General features: G+C 32.1%; 1 protein-coding gene across 7 annotated transcripts in view; it reads right to left on the bottom strand.

Annotated features, from left to right (window-relative positions):
• Positions 1 to 1,097: 1,097 nt before the first annotated feature.
• LOC141399960 (uncharacterized) overlaps positions 1,098 to 12,703 on the bottom strand; it is a 151,590-nt gene continuing 139,984 nt past the window's right edge. For 4 of the 7 annotated variants that reach the window (XM_073979340.1, XM_073979338.1, XM_073979339.1 and 1 more), the window contains exons 8-10: positions 11,753 to 11,942; positions 11,483 to 11,683; positions 1,098 to 1,654 (exon numbers count right to left, since the gene is read on the bottom strand). In XM_073979340.1, coding sequence (XP_073835441.1) covers positions 1,386 to 1,654; positions 11,483 to 11,683; positions 11,753 to 11,942 — 660 coding nt within the window. In that variant the 3' untranslated portion in view covers positions 1,098 to 1,385. Of the gene's footprint in view, positions 1,655 to 8,242; positions 9,370 to 11,482; positions 11,684 to 11,752; positions 11,943 to 12,703 lie in introns of those variants that run through there. The other 3 variants (XM_073979343.1, XM_073979342.1, XM_073979341.1) reach the window with 1 other exon arrangement.

Below are 12,703 nucleotides of genomic sequence, written 5' to 3'. Positions count from 1 at the left end.
CAAACAATGTTTGCATAGGTGGAATTGAGGCTACTGTACCATAGTGAAAGTCAAAATGATGAGAGCATTCATTTTCGTTAATGAAATTCTTTGACAAGTCAAGCTACTAAATGTTAAATCTAATATTCTTAACAAATTTTCCCACATATTAACCTATGTTGAGAATAATTTAAAATATTTTATTTTTGGTTAAAACTAAAAATGCTTTTTTATTTATGTATTTTTAAGATTTTCTCATATGGGGACACAATCATAAATTTAAAGTCAGGAATTATTTAAAGCTTTTTTTAACTGCACAGAAATTTTGAATATATATTTTGTTGGAGAAAACAAACCACTTTTTTATAACAAACCATAACGAATACAGTAGTAGTAGTAGTTAAATATAGTTGAGAACAATTTCGAAATTTTGTTTTTTTTTGTTGAAAATAGGGGGAGTTTTTATTATCAATAATAAGTTTTGCTTGATTGTTGTAGTTGTAACATTTAAAAGAGAAGCTATGTTTATGTTTACGTTCCTTATAATCTGTACTTGTAGATGAATCCTTACTAATTTGTTTGTATGTATTTATTTATTATTATTTCCTTATATATTTACTATTTATATAATATTTATATAAATAATTAAAGTATGAGTTCTTTGTTTTTCTAAATATTTTTGTTGTTGTTTGCTATTTTAACCTATGACCACGTATAAGAAATAAGGAGAGCGCAAGAGAAGAAAGTTCTTAATTTTTTTCTAACTCTTCTAAACTCCAAAAAGAAGAAATTGTAGTTTTTAGTTGTTAAAGGGCTTTGCTATTGAATTTTGTTGTTGTTTCTTTATTTAAAGTGGTTTTTGTTGTTGTTTCTTTCTTATTATTGTTAATGTTGTTTATTTTTCTGGTAATTAATTATAAATTTTTATAATTTTTTGTTTGTTTCTCTTGTTTTTCTTTTTTTTCATATATAAATTGTTCTTTTGTTTGTTGTTTTTTTTTTTTTGTTTACCGTTTTGTTTCTTTTATATATCATCGAATTAGTTTAATCATTTAAAAAAATAATAATATAATATAATAATCATAATAATAATAGTAATTAATTATTTGTTAAATATATTTATTTTTTGTTTTGTTTATAAAGAAGAAAAATTGCCTCATTGCAATTGTTTGTCATCTTTTTTTCATTTCATTGCCACCTAACCACCAATCATCATCAGCATGGAATAGGGCGAGGGGGAAGTAGTTTAGGGAGGAGGAGGAGGAGATTTGTGATAACAGCAGTTGCAGCATTACAGCAAATCTGTTGTCGCGTTCAGGGATGTTGATGTCCTTAGTTGTTGCTGTTCTTGTTGTTCATGATGTTGTTGTTATTGTATAGTTGTTGTTGCTATTGGTTTAATCTCGCTAACCCATTGTCGTCGCTGACTGTTGTGTTTGTGTGCCACCTGTGCTGCTGGCAGCACCATTGTTGCCTGCTGCTGCTGCTGTAGTTGAGGCATTGTCAGTATTGGCCTGTGAATCGGTTTGTGGAGCCGCCGATGAAGAACCGCCACCAGGCGTTTGTGAACCACCATTACCACCACTGCTGGTATTTGATGTTGCGGCAGCATTATTATTACTGGACGTACCCGATGTTGAGGCATTTGTTGCATTACCCGCCGAGGATTGCGAACCTATTTAAGATTATATAGAAATTGTGGGAAGAAATATAGAAAAAGGAAGATGTTTTGGTTAATGTGTTGTTGGCGTTTTTGTGAATAGTTAAAGGGCTATTCCTATGCTATTTTCTTATAAACAATATTTATTCCAAATTAGGGCATGCTGTAGGTAACTAAAATTGCAAAACGAATTTTAGTGCATTGGCTACTTTAACAAGTGCTCGTTTCTTATGTTGCGTTTGTTTTCTGAAGACCTAGGTAGGGACCTTTAGTATAAAAGAAAAATAAGGTTATAAACAAAATATTTCTAAAAGTGAGGTTATGAACTGTAAAAAGGCCACTCATGACATTTTTGTCATGAGAAATGTATTATGGGCTCCAGAAGATCAGGGAAGATCAGGGAACTTTGTGCTTGTAGTGACAATGGGGGTTATTCTGAATGATAACACCCCGTGAGTTTTGTCCCTCTGCCGTTTCAATTTGACGGAGAGAGTGGGAAAACTCAAATAACCACCCAATAACACCCAATCATTTGTATTAGAAACAGAGGATTGGGAATCTTGGGAACACAGTGTTGATGCCCTGGCACTAAACAGCCGTACGTGTAAAAATGTATTAAAGTTTAATGCCAAAAATCATGGAACAAAGGTTGTAATGATCTGCCAATAGGTCTGTACGATAACACAAAAATTTGTACAAATTCGTACAAATTTTTACAGAATGCTGTTCGATAAAAAAATTATCCAGCAAAAGAGAGCGAGTTGGGAGAGATTTTTGGAGAGTTCTGTGACTGAGAACTTGCAAATTTTTGCTGGGAAAAATTGTCCCGTAAAAATTTGTAAGTTTGGTCAGCTGACTTTTAATCAGCTGTTCAATGTAAACAACTTGAAATGTTAACATTAGGTGTGTACGATAACTTTCCTAGCAATAATTACTCAGTCAGTTCCAGCAACCTCTCTCAGTGAAATTTACTCTCTCAAGCTAGAAAATATGCAGAAAGTTATCGAACAGCATTTTGCAAAAACTTGCAAGAAATTCAGCTGTTTCCGAAAACGTATGAAATTTGTTTTTGTTTCTTTTGATATTTTAAACCGAACGGAATAAAAACATAAATTTTAAAATTGCAGTTTACTTATTTAATGCTTTAGTTCTATCCACAATGCTTTAGAATCTAAAAAAATGTGCAATTGTGAAATTTTCTTGGTCAAAAATGTTTACATTTCGAGTTGTTTACATTGAACAGGTGATTAAAAGTCAGCTGATCAAATTTGTATTGCTTATTCCACAAAATTTTACGGTAATCTAAATACATATTTCATTAGGGTGTATGTACACTTTTTCCCTGTAATTTGTTTAATTTTTATAGAATTTACCGTTATTAGTATTATGGAATATATTTTTGTTGTATTTATATTGTTTACTAGGATTTTCTTGGATTTTAATAAAAATGCTTCCTTACCCTTAAAACTCGAGATTTATAGGGTGTATGTAGACTTTTTTGGTTGACTGTAAATTTTACATTAAACGTCAATATTGAGGATGATATGAGAGAAGTCTCCCTTGTCCCATCTGGGATGTTTGTGGAACAATTATATTATATTATTATTGAGGATGTCAATAAATGGACAATAAAAAAAATTATAATAATGGGGGAATGTTTTTCTTTGTTTTGTTCTATAGCCTCACTTTAGTTTCTATGAGCGTCCGTATCTATGTACATCTCAGCCAGTGTGTTTGGATGAAGATTGAAAAAGTTTCCTATTATCAGTATCATAACCTCACTTTAATTTCTAACCTAAAAACCTTTAAGCTAAAAACAGGATAAACGTTTGACTTAAGTTGTGAGTTATGCGCTGAAGAAAAAAAAAACCCAAATTTGTGTCAACGCAAAACTTGCAACAACATCCAAACGTTTATTCTGTTTTCGGTTTTACGGACATATTTAAGGATATTAACATGCTGGGAGATTTAAGTAGGATATTACATTTAACATCGAACAATTTGTTTATAATTTGATCAGGGAAAGGGATCTAAGAGAGTTATAGACACCAATTACCAAAAGGAACTGAAATTAAACCAGAGATGATCACGGTGAAATAAAAGAGCGCGCTCACCACCGTGTTCATCTTAAACCATAACCAAAAGGAAGTACAGACAGATTTTTGTGTTATTAGTACTCAGGTAGTCCACACTATACAAAACTACTTACAAATTGCTAACATTAAAAACACGCACGCCCACACACACACACACACACACACACACACAATATAAGCAAACAATAAAAGTTATTTGCTAATTGATAGAAAACATCATGGGACCCTAATATTATTAAACAACTTCCTTAATAATGTATACTTACTTCAATACTTGTTATGAGTCTTGGAGGGACAGTTTGTATTCTTGTAAAGCCTTAAATAGAGTCACCATCTATTAAAAAATCAATTCTAAGTCTTTATTTTTTCACATTAATCTAACTTTTTTGCTTTGAAACCCTTGCAAAAAGTGAGGTTATAATGCACAAATATACATATGTTTATGCAGAGGGAATAACAACGAGGAAATGTGAGGTTACTCTTTCCTCCACAAAATTTCACCAAAGGAGGTTTTTTACCCCGAGAGAATATGAAAGGGCACATTACAGTCAAAATGGGTTGGAAATGTATTCCTCTCAATGGTTCAAATTTGCAAAACTATATTCAATGTATTTAGACCGAAATACAATGAAAATATGTGCGGTTGCGTTATCATAACCTCAAACAATATGCAAAAATTCAGGCCAGTATAATGGGAGTTATTCTGATACGTAAATTCCCCGTGAGTTTTTCACTCTATCATTTTAATGGAAATGGCGGAAAAACAAAACTTTCGAGGATTTTTGTTTTTGAGAATAACACACTATAATCATGTATCAAAAATTATTAAAACTAGAATGCACCGTTTTAATGTGCTTTTTAACCAGTGAGAACATGTAACGTCAAAACTGTTTGGAAGTGTACCCAAATCCCTTTCAAATTAGTGAAATTAAACGGGAACGGGGACTCACATATATATTTTGACAGGGATACACGTATGAGGTTACGTTTAAAATATTTTTTGGAAGAAAACTTTCTACCTTTGAGATCGAGAAATGGCACATTACAACCAAAAAAGGGGTTCGAAAAGTATCCACATTCTTCTCAACAGGTCGAATTTGGCGGGGACAATATGTGGGGACGAGCTTACATAAAATGAGATTAAATAGATATGTAGAAGCTGTCGATATGTGTAGTTTTATACCAAATCCTGGACTTAATCTATGTGATAGGTTTTATCGATATGTCGACATGATTGTCTAAGTCTGGAGTATTCCCCCATTGGCTTAACTTCATCACTTTCCTCTTTGCAGAGAAAAATTTTTACAAAACGCACTGACAGCTTGCAAAATTTACTGATCGCTACCAATATCATGATTTCATCCCGGCGAAGGGAATTATCAATTGGCTTTTCAGTTTTTGAAATGATGATTTCTTAGTGAAAACCTGAACTCTTTAAGCATCGAGTATTCTCATGTTAATGAGAATGAAACTCACTTTTCGGCTTTCCCAAAAAAACACCAGAACAAAATATTTGCAACAATATTTATGTTATGGGACTTTTCCCCCTCACAGTATGTGATATTGGGCCGATTCCACATGTGGAATCTATACCAGAACTACTTTCACAAGTACTGAAAAGCGTATTAAAGCATTAAAATGCACCAAAGAGGGTGGTATGTTGTATTTAATTCTATGGTGTATTTTAAATCTTTTGCATAGGGGTCTTTTTAGAATTTGAAAAAGCTACCTTCCTTTCTAGTAATTGTATGCCTTCATTGCCTCAGATATATTTTGTCGATGCGATCCAACAATGAGTTATAGTTGGAAATTTACTGTGATATGTGTCATTTTGCAGTGGAAGTTCACAGAAAAAGCATGGAACTTTGGGCAATCCAATTTGAATAATTGTAGCCTTATAAGTTTTCCAATAAGAGAAACTCTATTGCTGTAGTCTGAGGTTGGTACCTATTATCTTCGGTTCGAGATGCTTATCACCATCAATGTTCATTGTCAGAGATCTGTCATCAAGGCATCAACGTTATCAAAAATACATTTCGACACAATTTAGGTGAGCTCAATTTGAACTTTTTGGAAAGGAGGAAGTGTGGAGGCCGCACACTGCACTATAACCCATGTATGTTAACTTAAAGGTAGTTTAGACTGGCCATCAATGTCATATGAGCTGAAATTGTCCATCCCCATATAGTAGCTAATGTGTATAACCACACTTTTATGAACTCGACTTTTTAACTCATTAAAGACTGTCGGAAGAATGTCATTGTCATTGCTGTCTTTACTGGAAAAATTTTTAAACTAGCATTTTAGGTAAATATAAGGATGTCAAGAGAGTACAGATAAAAAAAGTTTCTATAGACGTCCATAAAGTTTTAGTTAAAGACTACTGCAAGGGATGTAAAAATTTTTGTAGACGCGTTAAATGTTTATAGGCGACCACAAGGCTGTCTTATATAGATATTTTTACAGAATTGCAGAGAATGGTCTAGCTTACCGCAAATATGTCTACATAGATGTCCACAAAATTATATTTTATAAAGGAGTCAATATAGGAATTTCTTATCGACATAGAAGAACAGACTGTCAGCCTTTATATACAAGCTGTAAGACTTTACAAAGCCGCAAAAACCTGACTTTATACACCAGCAGATGAGAGTCTTAATATACGAACGGAGAAAAGCCTTTATAGACACAAAGCCTTTTAGAAACGGAAAAACAAGAGAGTGATTTGAGGGATATCACAAAGTAGTTATTAACTGTATAAAATATCAGAGGAAACTAATTTTTTATTAAAAATACATTATGTTGACTTTTTTCTATAAAAAGCTACTGATATTTCCATTATAACCTCACTTTTTAATAGTGTTCTTCTAAGGCCAATGTGGATAAGATTAATATTTAAATAACAGAAGCAAATTAAAAAAAAAACAAGTAAAAAAGTATCAGTCGGCTTTGCCGACAGAGATATACCCTCAGCCTGTGTATATTGAAACAATTTTTTTCCAAAAAACGCATGTATTTAGGGAGTTTTAAGAATTTTGGGCGTTTGAACTGACAAAAATGTTGATTAGGATTTAATATCAAAAGTTTTGCGGAGGAGATACTAAAAAGAATGGATCCTCCAGCCACTATATATGGTACCATAGGGGTTTTTTAGAACTTCAGGGATGTTTGCTCAAGAAGTATGAACTTGCCCCTGAAACAACTTTTACCATCGCAATTGAGGCAGCGAATGCAAGTTGCTTCAACAAAAATCAAAGTGATTCGAAAGCAGGTCTTAAAGTGAACATGTATCCGAAATTTTGAGTGGGAGGTACCGGATGGAGTGGACAAATATAGTCCATATTTGAACCTGATCTATATCTGGTAGATATATTAGGATGTGTAAAGTATGGACCAATTCGGCCACTCTCCTCAAGAGTTATCGTACGCACAATTTTTCCGAATATTTTTGAACTTTTGTGGGGGAGGTACCTGAAGGAGTGGACCGATATGGTTTATCTTCGAACTTAAACTATGTTTGGACAAAATATTACTAAGGCCAAACTTTGGACCGAATCAGCAGACCTGTTCGAGAGTTATTTTGCCCTCCAACCTCCTCACACGGTGTCATAGGGGTTTTTTTGCAACTTTCAGGCTATTTTCTCAGGAAGTATGGACTTGCCCCTGATGAAACTTATACCGTCGTATGGAGGGCAGTGAATACAAGTTGCTAAAGCAAAAATCAAAGCTATTCGAGAGATGTTCCTAAACTGAACTTTTCCAAAATTTTGTGTGGGAGGTACCCGATGGAGTGGACCGATTGAGTCCATATTAAAACCTGATCTAAGTCTGGTACACGCTCCACAATGGGCAAAGTATGGACCAAATCGGTTACACCCTTCAAGAGTTATCGTGCGTACAAATTTTCCGAACATTTTCGAACTTTTGTGGGGGAGGTACCGGAAGGAGTGGACCGATATAGCTCATCTTCGAACTTAAACTAAGTTTGGACAAAATATTACGAAAGCCAAAATTTGAACCGAATCGGTTCATCCCTTCGAGAGTTATCGTGCGCTCCAGCCAGCCAGACAGACAGACAGACAGACAGACAGACGGACGGACATTGCTCAATCGACTCCAAATTGTCTGAAACACATTTCGTCCAAACATACTTGGGGTCTAAAACCATTATTTGGATGAGGCACATTTTGCCCGTATGAAAGTGTATATACCCTTCATAGCCTAAAGGCTGAGGGTATAAAAACTACACTATTACCGAATACTTTTACAACAAAACCATTCGAAAAATAACCTAGAGTAAGAATTATTTATTATATTATAAGCTTTTTTTGTTGGGTTAGGTTGAATTTATTTGTACGTATGAAACTTTTTCTTTTGATAGCCTAATTTCTATCTAATATTCTATAATATTATTCTATTATCTATTAGATTAATAACAATTGTTTTTATTTCCCATGATGTTTTCTTTTATATTATCAACGAAGAAAATAAATTAAAAAACATATAATTTTTTGGTTAATTTTAAATTATAATTAATTTTATTTATTGATTTTCTTGTTTTGTTTTTTTTTTGTTGTTGATGTATTTTTTAAATATAATTGTATTTTAAATTTATTATTTTGTTTTTATAAGAATTTAAACTAAAATTAAAGCATTTTTTCATTAACGAAGTTAAGATGAAAGTGAAAAAATAGTAATAGGGGGAAGAGGCTTTTGTTGTTTAACAAAGAAATAATAATAATAAGGGAAGGTGGGGAGTTGTTGGGTATTTGCAAATTAACATAAGTATGTATATAAAATATTTATATAAAAAAAGGGACTAAAGCTTGTAATTAAACAAAAAATCATAATAAGAGCTAGGTATGTGAAAGTAAACCCTAAGCAAACTTCAAATGGAAATTACAATTTAAGGAGAGTATAAGAGACAAGAATTGAGTAAGGAAGATTTATTTTAAATGGAAATACTGGGTAATTGAAATTATTTTAAAGATTTTTTAGGAGAAAGATTTAGGGACTCTTTTTTTAATTTATAATTTAACAAAAAAATATTAAATAAATTTACGTAATAAATTTGAATTGTTTTTATGTTGTCTCCATTATATTAGGAAATTGATTTCCTCTTCATTGTTTTATATATGATTTATATATAATTTTTTTCTCAAATACAAAAAATAATAATGATAAAGGGAAACTAGTAAAAAAAATAGTTACACAAACAATAAAAAGCCATAGTGTGAAAAGGGATGAAAAAAGTAAAAAAAAAAAATATTACAAGACCAAAAATTATAAGTAAAGCTAAAAAACTAGAGTTTATATAGTTTTCTCTCTATCTTTGCATATTAATGTATTTTTTTGTTGTTTTGTGAATTTAAAATTAATTTTTTATTTATTTTAAATTAAATTGATTGCTGTTGTGTTTCTCTTCATTATTTTGTTTTTTCTCTTTTCTTTAAATATATGTTGGTTTTTATATAAATAATATTTTTATTTATTATAACGTTTTTTTGTTTTTTATAATAACGTATGAAAAAAGTTGTTGTAGAGAACTATATTTTTTGTTTGTTTTATTTAAATTGTTTTTTGAATATTTATATATTTCTGTTTTTTATTAAATTATTTTATGCCACTATGAATCTGCAAAAGAATTAAGAAAGAAAAAAAGATACAAAAAAGAAAATAAAATAACACACATATAAAAGGATTTTGTTTCTCTATAAACTAATAAAACAAATTAAATAAAATGCTTTAACAAAAACAAAAATAAGTTAACGCAACAAAAATAAATGAACTTAACCAAAAAAAATAAACAATACAAATTGTGTGTTGCGTGTTTTTTGTTTGTAAAATCAAACATTAACAAGAAAATGAATAAAATTTGGTTTCAAATGAAGAGTTATAATGGAAAACAAAAGAAAAACAGAAACGAGCATGCATCATTATAAGAAGTCATTAAAGAAGCGCCACAAACAACAAATTGACGAAAGGAGGGGTTTCTTATAAAATTTCCATACTGTTGTTTCATTAAATATGAAAATACACTACACAATTTAAAGAGTGAGGTTAGAAAATCTTCTTTATAAAGTAAAAGTGTCAAAACATAATATTTTCCCTAACGGTATGCCATGGCAGAAGCGCCATAAACAAAACAATTGACAAAAGGAGGGAATTCTTATGAAAATTTCGAACTGTTGTTTCATTAAATATAAAAATGCTCTACACAATATAAGAAGTGAGGTTAGAAGATCTTTATAAAGTAAAAGTGTTTAAAGATAAAATTTTCCACAAGAGGTTATATTTATAGATCAGTTGAAGACTGGCTTTAAATGTCAACTGTAGGTTGTCTTTATATACCAGCAGAAGGCTGTCTTTATAGGCCACCTGATTGTTGTATTTAAAAATCAGCTGAGTAACGTATCTAATAAAGACCAACAGAAGACTGTCTTTATTGACCATTTGTAGATCAGTTGAATACTGTCTTCAAATACCAGCTATGGGCCTTTATAGGTTAGCTGAAGGCTGTCTTTATACAGTAACTGAAGGCTGTCTTTATAGATCAACTGAAGGCTGTGTATACAGGCAAGCTAAAGGTTGCATTTAAACACCAAATGAGGGCCGCATTTATAGAAGAGCAGAAGAATTCGTTATATGGACCAACTGAAGAATGTCTTATTCTCTTAGCGAAGACAATCTTTATAGACACAAACTAAAGACTGCCTTTATAGCCGAGCTTAATACTGTCTTAACATAATAGCAACTGTATTTATAGATCAGCTAAACAAACAGGTTGTCACAAGGGAGATGAGCAGATTTATAGACGAGCGGAAGGAAGCCTTCTTGGTGAGCAGAAGGAACGTTTTGTTGACAGCAGATAAGTTGGATGTTTTTGTACAAAAGCAGAAGAAACATTTGACAGCCCATCAAATTAGTGGCTTTTTAGATCGGTTGAAAGGCATATTTGTAGACGAACAAAAGGGTGCCTTTATAGACAAGACAATCGAAATATAGACGAGTTTTAGGGAGTGAATTAGCGACATGAAGATTATATCCTGTCTCTGCATTTTTAGACAATTAATAGTGCCTTTAACAACTGGCAAATGTCAATAAATCCATCGAGCTTTTGTATAGTTTTATATTTCCTGTATACAGTTGGCTCCAATAATGTCTAATTTGAGTCAATCCATAAAAATGCTGAATATTTTGTTCTGTCTATTCTAATTCGATCAATCAATGACACTTTGGGGAAATGTTTCTGTTTTTTTAAGTACGCCACAGGAAGATGTATTCTCGGCAATTATTCCACATTCTAATAATAAACGGGACACTCAAAGGTTTTGAACGGTTAAGCACATAGACATGATAAAAAAAGGCATGAAGAAAGAAGAATACAGTCCGAGGATGCAGTTCCAAACTCTATTTTTAAAAATCTAAGACACATTTACCTAGCAATTCGTTCTTCTCTTTCAAACTTGAATCTCCTTTCGCCAATTTGTAGACTGTAAATTAGTATAAAGAAAAAAAAAACTAATGCCAACACCATAATAATTGTTATAATGCAGAAGAGGACGACAAATATATGAAATTAAGCATGCTATTTTTGGAAACAAATATTGTTGTTATGTCTACTCTCAAAATTTGAGGTGGTTATAATGGACAACATTAAAATGTAAACCACCCCACATGTCATGGAAATAATTAACGGTAATAATAATGAAAACAATAAAACGCATTAAAAAAATTAAAAACTAACCTGTAGCTGCTTGCGCTGAAGATCCCGGCGTAGTATTATTAGCCGTGGCAGCAGCACTTGTGGCATTAGCTGAGGATGAACCAGCAGCAGCGGAAGCTGTTGCACCACCACCTTCACCGCCAGCGCCAGCAGTACGGTGTGCGCTATTTTGCAGATGTTTTGGCAACAATTGTGGTATTAAACTTGGTTGTATTGAAAGTTCTGAAAAAAAAAAATAAAAATTAAGTTTCAATGGAAATATTCAACATAACCTTAAATGTTTGTACTTACCATGTTCTGTAAAATTGAATAGTGGTGGCATTTCTCGACCATTTGGTAATGTATGATTACCCTCTTGACGCAATTCATCGAAGAATGGATGGGCGCATGCTTTCAATGGTGTTATACGTGCACTTGGTGTGTATTCCAAAAGTTGCGATACCAAATTTATAGCTTCTGGTGGAGTGCGTATACGGAAAACCTAAGAGAAGAAACGTATAAACAACATTTTGGTTGCGTTTCAAAAAACAAGGTATCCCAAAAAATTGATTTCAAAACGCAGGTGGGGGGAAGAAAAGAAATAAACATATTTCATTAGTGGGATTGTTTGAGATTGTTAGCATTACTTTCTGAGATTAGTGGGTTTGGGTGAGAAGTGGGAGCATTATTTTGGGTAGGGTAAGGAGGAATTTGTATTAAAATAGGTTTAGAAACAACAAAGACAATAAAAACATCCATTTAAAAACATATTTACAAAAATAGTTGATTTTTTTATAAAAGTAATTTGAAAAAAAAAGAGAGTGATAAGAATCCCATAACAGAAGAAATGCGGAATATTTATGGGAAATCTTAAGAAAGTAGATGAGGTGAATGGAGTTTCCTATGCAATCTAAAGACCAAAGGCAAGTTGAAGGGAGACTTTATAGTCGACTTACTAGTTGACTTAAAATCGTACTTATAAACGAGTTAAAGGTCGTCTTTAAAGACGATCTTAAAGTCGTCGATATTAATGTACAGTAGACGAATAAAAATGTTGCCTTTAATATCGTAGTCTTTATATACAAATACTCCGACTAAAACAGAATATTTAAATGTGAGAAAAGGAAGTCTTGGTATTAAACAATTTAAAAGAAGGGAGTCCTTTAAGGGGACACTAAGGAATTCTTTATGGACTTATGGAAGTCCTTTTAAGGGACCCTGGGACTCTTTCCTAAAATGCACTTTGGGATTATAACCTCAATC

The sequence above is a fragment of the Musca autumnalis genome, unplaced genomic scaffold (assembly GCF_047663935.1).
Source record: "Musca autumnalis isolate F117 unplaced genomic scaffold, ASM4766393v1 scaffold_3, whole genome shotgun sequence".
Taxonomy (NCBI): domain Eukaryota; kingdom Metazoa; phylum Arthropoda; class Insecta; order Diptera; family Muscidae; genus Musca; species Musca autumnalis.
The sequence above is the reverse complement of the archived record's forward strand: the minus strand, read 5'-3'. Positions and strand labels throughout refer to the sequence as shown.